This window comes from Cyprinodon variegatus, unplaced genomic scaffold (assembly GCF_000732505.1).
Source record: "Cyprinodon variegatus isolate N-32 unplaced genomic scaffold, C_variegatus-1.0 Scaffold271, whole genome shotgun sequence".
NCBI lineage: Eukaryota > Metazoa > Chordata > Actinopteri > Cyprinodontiformes > Cyprinodontidae > Cyprinodon > Cyprinodon variegatus.
In genome coordinates this window covers 630,781-636,998 of record NW_015150724.1, presented here as the reverse complement: position 1 = coordinate 636,998, position 6,218 = coordinate 630,781, and the positions used below count along the sequence as shown (strand labels likewise).

The 6,218-nt window shown below is 37.1% G+C and overlaps 1 protein-coding gene across 1 annotated transcript in view; it reads left to right on the top strand.

Moving 5' to 3' along the window:
• lrrc49 (leucine rich repeat containing 49) overlaps positions 1-6,218 on the top strand; it is a 62,131-nt gene that overhangs the window by 3,041 nt on the left and 52,872 nt on the right. Inside the window, exons 3-5 of the mRNA XM_015382974.1 lie at positions 818-899; positions 1,819-2,022; positions 4,214-4,280. Of these exons, the coding sequence (XP_015238460.1) occupies positions 818-899; positions 1,819-2,022; positions 4,214-4,280 (353 nt within the window). The remainder of the gene's footprint in view (positions 1-817; positions 900-1,818; positions 2,023-4,213; positions 4,281-6,218) is intronic.

Sequence of the window (6,218 nt, the reverse complement as noted above, 5' to 3'; positions counted from 1 at the left end):
CTCAGAATTCTGACTTTTTTCCCCTCAAAATTCTGACTTTAAACTCAGAATTCTGACTTTTTTCTCAGAATTCTGACAGCTAACAAACATGTTAGCATCCAGCCATAGCCATGTCTGTTTTAGAGACTAGCTCTCTTGTTTTAATGACCTTTTGCTCCTCCATTAATGAGGGGACCCCTCGGACACGTAAAAAGTTGCCTAATTCCGTAATTTTCCACCAGTGAGTCACTGGCCACCTCAAACAACTCACATCTTTGTCAGTGAAGCTAAGTGCTCCACATCTCTTCTTTCATGGTGCCCATCTACATTAAGATCCATAATTCTGAGATTAAAGTCAGAATTCTGAGATTAAAGTCAGAATTCTGACTTTTTCCCTATACTATGCTGAAATAAATCAGTTAACCTAATCCTCTTCTGTAGAAACAAAATCTGAAAAACAGAAATTTTTAAAATATAAAATCTGTAAAAAACGAAAAAGAAAAAAAAGAATATAAAATAAATTGACATAAAAAAAGTATCAAATCTGTTAAATATTTTAAAAAATAAATAAAACTGAAACAAAATCGAAGAAAACAAAGTTACTTTCAAAACCTTTATTGAATCAAAAGTTTAATTTCTTGATTGCCTTTTTTGTTTTAAGTTAATTTTTTTTTTTTTTATTTCTTTCATAAAAATGCTCTTTACTTGCAACAATAATGGAACAAAGTTCACTTCATAATTATGTTGCATTTTTGTATGTTTGCATTCTGTTCTCAATTCGATACCAGTGAAATGCAGAATTAGATGATTTTAATGCACATGTTATTTTTTTCTGCAGGATTTTTTCTCACAGCTACCTCCTGTTTCCACTGCAACCAGAACACTTTTGCAGCCACATCTCAACAAATTGAATTGGACAGGTAATGTTCTCTAAAACAAAATCAAACAGAACTAATATTGCATCATTCTCATGTATTTATACTTTATAAAGCTGTATGTTGCCTTAAACTACAGATGTAATCGATCTTAAAGGCCTCTGCAGCTTTAAATATCTTCACTCCAGGTTCCTCCTATTGTTGAGGCGTCCATCGTTTCTAAATTTAAGAAAGTCAGTTTGCCTTAAAAGAAATTACAGGCATGCACAAATTATCTATTACTTATTTGTGTAGCTTTCTGCATAAGTGAAAATCACTTAAAATATGAGTTCATTTATTCTGCTGCTATTATGCAATTATGGCTAAATGAAACGGAAATTTAATCGTCTGTCAGTGATTGTTGCTTCTGAAACTTCACCTTTTTCCTTCTGCTCAACCAGTAATAGGCTTGGATATTTTAGTTGTGAAGATGTTAAAGATTTTATGCCTCACTAATATCCAGTCAGATGTCTTTCCTGCTGCTATCTTTGGATGATGATGAAATGATGAAAGATTTGTGTTTTCATTACGCCATGCTCATTAAAATAAACTGAAATGACCACTTTCAATAAATGGGTTGGTGTGTAATGAATGTTTAGATTAAATTAGATTCACGTCTTATTTTAAAAATAAACAAACCTACTGCTGTGCTGATTTTTAGCCATGCAAGCAGGGTTGTTAAGGAAAAATCCATTCTAGGCTGCCACCAGGGAGCAGTATAGTCTCTCTGAATTACCAAACCCAGTGTCACAGGTTTTCTAACTCTGCAATTATCATTCAAACACAATGAGCAGTGAGATGTGTTAAATGATTAGATTTCAGAAGTGAGGGGAAGTGAAATAGAGTTGTTTGTAAATGAATGAATGAAAAACTGTGTGGGAGGTGAAATCTGGTTAAATGCTGGATATATCCTTCCATTATCCAGGCGCTGTCTGGAGGAATTCCCTTATCTGGACTCCATGGAAGAACTGCAACTTCTCTATCTGCAGCACAACCTGATTACAAGGATCCAACACGTGTCGCATCTGAAGCAGCTCGTCCTCCTGGACTTACATGACAACCACATCTGTGATATGACGGGACTGGAACATCTGAGCTCTCTCAGGATTCTCATGCTGGGGAAGAACAGGTTGGTCATCACTACAGCAGACAATAAACGAGATTTTAGGCTGTTTAAAGGTATTTGTTTTGTTAAATAAATCTTTCCAAGGTTTTGTTAAACCTAAAATAATAACTCACCAGCATAAATTTAAACGCTGTACTTCTTAATTTTTATTAGTGTTTATAAATATGTAAATACTGTGTGTTTGTTGAAAACATCTTCAAAATTTTCATGTTATCATATCCAATATTTTTGGGGAAGAGCTTTTTCAAATTATGAGGACTGTTTATAAAGCTAAGTGTCCTTTTTGGGTTTAAAAGTCATGATGATGATTAAAGTCATAATCCAATTCAAGCTGGGATTGAAACTCTTTTCTGTTAGTTAAAGCTAAAAAATAACAAGCAGTTCAATCTGAAAAACTCACACGAAGAGAAAAGACAATCAGGAGAAATTTATTGATACAATGACTTTGTCTTTGGCGCTCAGACCTCGGCAGGAAACACGGCGCTTAATTTTGATCGATATGCATGAACAGGGGCAAAGAATAGGACTGTCTCCCCCCAGGCCTGAAACTGGTGGTGGAGTGGAGATAGATGGAGTTGGTCAGTCTGTAGACTGCTGGTTGGAGAGACGGTCTGCTGAGCTTTATGGGGAGATCCAGTGGACTGCTTGAGCTGATACTAGAGCTTCACTCAGGGACCTGGAAGATGGAAGTCCAGCTGGATAACACAGGTTGAGAGAACCTGTCCATGATGAGCAAGCATGAAGCGACAGTGGAGAGGAAAAACTCCCCGTTAGGAAGAAACCTCTGGCAGAACCAGGCTCAACATGGCGGTCTTCTTCCAGAGCGGTTGAGATGAGACAGAGAACGCAGTAAGAGTCCAGGAGGAATGACGCTCTGATGAAGCTTTAGCTACGATGGTGGAGGAGGGGATGGAGGGGGGTTGAAACGGGGTCATCTGAATGAAGCCACACAGCAGATCCACCGCCTGCCCACAGGAGCAGACAAGTGCAGATCGGAGCCCTTTTATGATCACCTTTGGATGGCGATTGGCTTTCGTGGAGGCGTGGTTCAAAGCTGATTGGCTGTGTCGCAGGTGGATGGAGGAGAGCAATGAGTTTCTTCAGTTGAACTTCCACCTAGGCTCCATCTTATTATAAAATAAAGCAAATTAACGAGTAACAAAATCCAAAATCTATATTGTGAGATATACAAGCTAGCCCTAAAACTTTTCACACAGTTTTTAGATGTCAAAAAGCTGAGTGTAGGACTACAATCTGCAGATCTCAAGAGAATAACACGATTCTATGCAAAGATCTATTTTCGAATCAGTCCTGCAAACTCAGTAAGGATCTGCCACTGTTTCTTAGCTTCTTTTTCTCCTCTTCCATCACATTCTCCTCCTCATCCTCCGTTCTTTCCTCTTCTTCCTCCTCACTTCTAAAGGCTGAGTTATATTTGTGCTTCAGAAATCACTCAGGTCTCTGCACACCATGCAGGGGGCAGCAGACCAGCAAACCATAGAAAAGGTACTGAGAGTAAGAAGAAATGCTTCACATTCACCAAAACAGCTGTGTTCCCTATTGAAAACACGATTATTATGAATTTCAAACTTTTAGACTCAGAGCAAAGCCATGAGGAGGAAACCACCTTTTGATTTCTTAGTAAAAGGTATAAAACAGTAAAATTTTGGACCTAAATTCATTTGTACCACTTTTTATAATCACATTTATGTTTTTCTACCTTTCTCTGATTATTGTTTTTCTTTTTTGTGACTCTCTACTGTCTGACCTTGACTTAATAAGTTATCACTGTATCTTTTTCATTCTGCATATGGAAGTGCAAGCGCTTTCCATGGAAGGTTAAGAAAACTATAACAACAAGAGCAAACATTAAAGATTTCAGTGTTGGAACACAAATCTAATAAAAAAAAAAAACATACGGTGACATACAGTACAGTTCTCGCACACACACAGCAAGTCGTTTACTAAATGTATTTGTACTGCCATTGAACCGGGAAAAAGAGCTACATATTAATGTTGTGATAGAGCAGGAAACAGGATGTATATTTATGTATATTTTAGGATGTACTTTTCTTTCCTGTTGGGCCATTACAAATCTGCACTGAGTTTTTTGATGTGATCATATCTTTAAAAACGAATTTGAAAGAACTTTTTTTCAAAGTGCTGATCGGTACTTTTTTTTTTTCAATTACAGAATCCAAAAAATTGGCTGCTTGGAAAGTTTATCTAAACTGAACATTCTGGATTTGCATGACAATCAGGTAAGCATCTTTACATATTCTTCAATCTATAAGGTATTTATTTTGCATTTTTATTCGTTAATTAAATGTGTTCATTAAGATTTAGATAAACCTGGAAAGTTTAGCTGGAGCTCTATGGTCCATTTTCTAGTTTTTATCCTATATGCAGCAGGAGAAACTTTCTCATGGCTCACTGAGATACAACATTCTGTTTTCAGAGCAAACATTGGAACCAGGCTATATGCTGATTACAGAAGAAAAACATTGTTTTTGGAAACTGAATCTTATGTATATTTTCCTGTTATTTAACAGTTTCCTTTTCTTCTTCAAACCTGATATCCCCAGACTTGTTTTATGGTGCTTTAAACCTTTTTTTTCTCACCAGCATAAGTAATCAAAGAATTGAAAACCAAAATTCACAGGGTTTTGTCTCAGGTCAACTCCCACGATTATTTCTCCAGTGACTCCAGCATAATTTATCCAACAGGCATAATGGTTTTAATGTTGTGAGCTCTGGGATCGGCTCGGAGCTTTCACAGATTATAGCGTTCCTTCTATAAAGGTTCTTTGGCCTCCAGAGCAGAGCCTAGCCTGAAGACATCAAACCATGTCAGATGAAAGTTTAAAAGCTCCTGGAAATAAAAACTAAAAAGAACAGAGAGGCTTCCCTTGGTCAAATTAGCATTTTGCCAGCATGCCGCCCACACTCCTCCTCAGAGAGCTTCTCCGGAGCTCTGGCTTGACTTCTGGTGTTGGCTGCTCTTTACATGAACAGCCATCTCAATTACTGCTACAGTGTTATGTATATTCTTTGACAGAGAATGCTTTGTTGCCTTAGGCACTCTGGACTTTCTTGCCCGTATCATTTCATATCTTTGTACCAATCATATCATTTTGTAGAAGGCTGCAATAGATTGAGTGGCTATTCCTGGTCAATACCAATTTCTCTGAAGTTCAACCTCCAGATTTTGACTCCTTTTGTCAAAGGATTAAAAGATATTAGTTTGTGATAAATAAATGTAGTTATTCAAACACGTGCTGCATGTTCTTGTTAGAAGCAGAATCCAGGAGAAAATGAAGTATTTATTACAATGAGGAACCAATGAATGATTCAAACCATGTTCATATGAATTTAATCTGAATTTCAATACCCTGAAAGATTGCATGCTGTGGCAGTTTTTGTGTTTATAGAGGGAAAATTATGTTTTTTAATTTTTTTTTTAATTTAGATGTATTTTATAACAGAAGACAGCTGATCACATATCGGGTCAATCAAGGGAAAACTGGCTTTGCCTTTTCATAGAAATGTGTTAGGTTAATCTTTTCATGATGTGTTTTAAAGGTCTGACCCACAGATGCAGAGAACCACTCAGAGAGCAAGGCAAAAGGTTAAACAGGTTTACCGAGGTTAGGGAGGGGGTTGAATTTGGAACTCAGTGTACTCAGAGGGCTGGTGAACTGTAACTGGAAGGGAGGACGGAAGTTCACAGTGGTTAGTTCAGGAACTGTGGGAATCTTTTTTTTTGTAATTAAAGTTTATTTTGTTTTATGAACATATAACAAAAACAACAAACAAAAACAAAAAACAAAACCAGTCAGGTAAACATTGTTGATTGTAAGGCCGCATTCACATCCATCACACATTGTCCTGGTTTCCACCCAATTAAATACAGACTGGACACCTAATTAAGTCCCGTTTAGCTTGACCGATCCTGGTCTTGTCCAGGTTCAGATCAGAATTTGGTACTCCTTAATTTAATATGTTTATGTGTAAATGCGAATGCAACCTAAATGTTGTTCCAAGTTAACACTGTTGCAATGTAGTAGAAACATAGGCACTAAAACTGTCCCATTCTTCTGTTACAGCCTCAGAGTAGTTGTTCAGTCTTCCAAGCATTTTCTCACAGGCTGTATTCTCAGTCATTCTCTCTCTCCATGTTTTGAAAGCTGGAGTCTGTG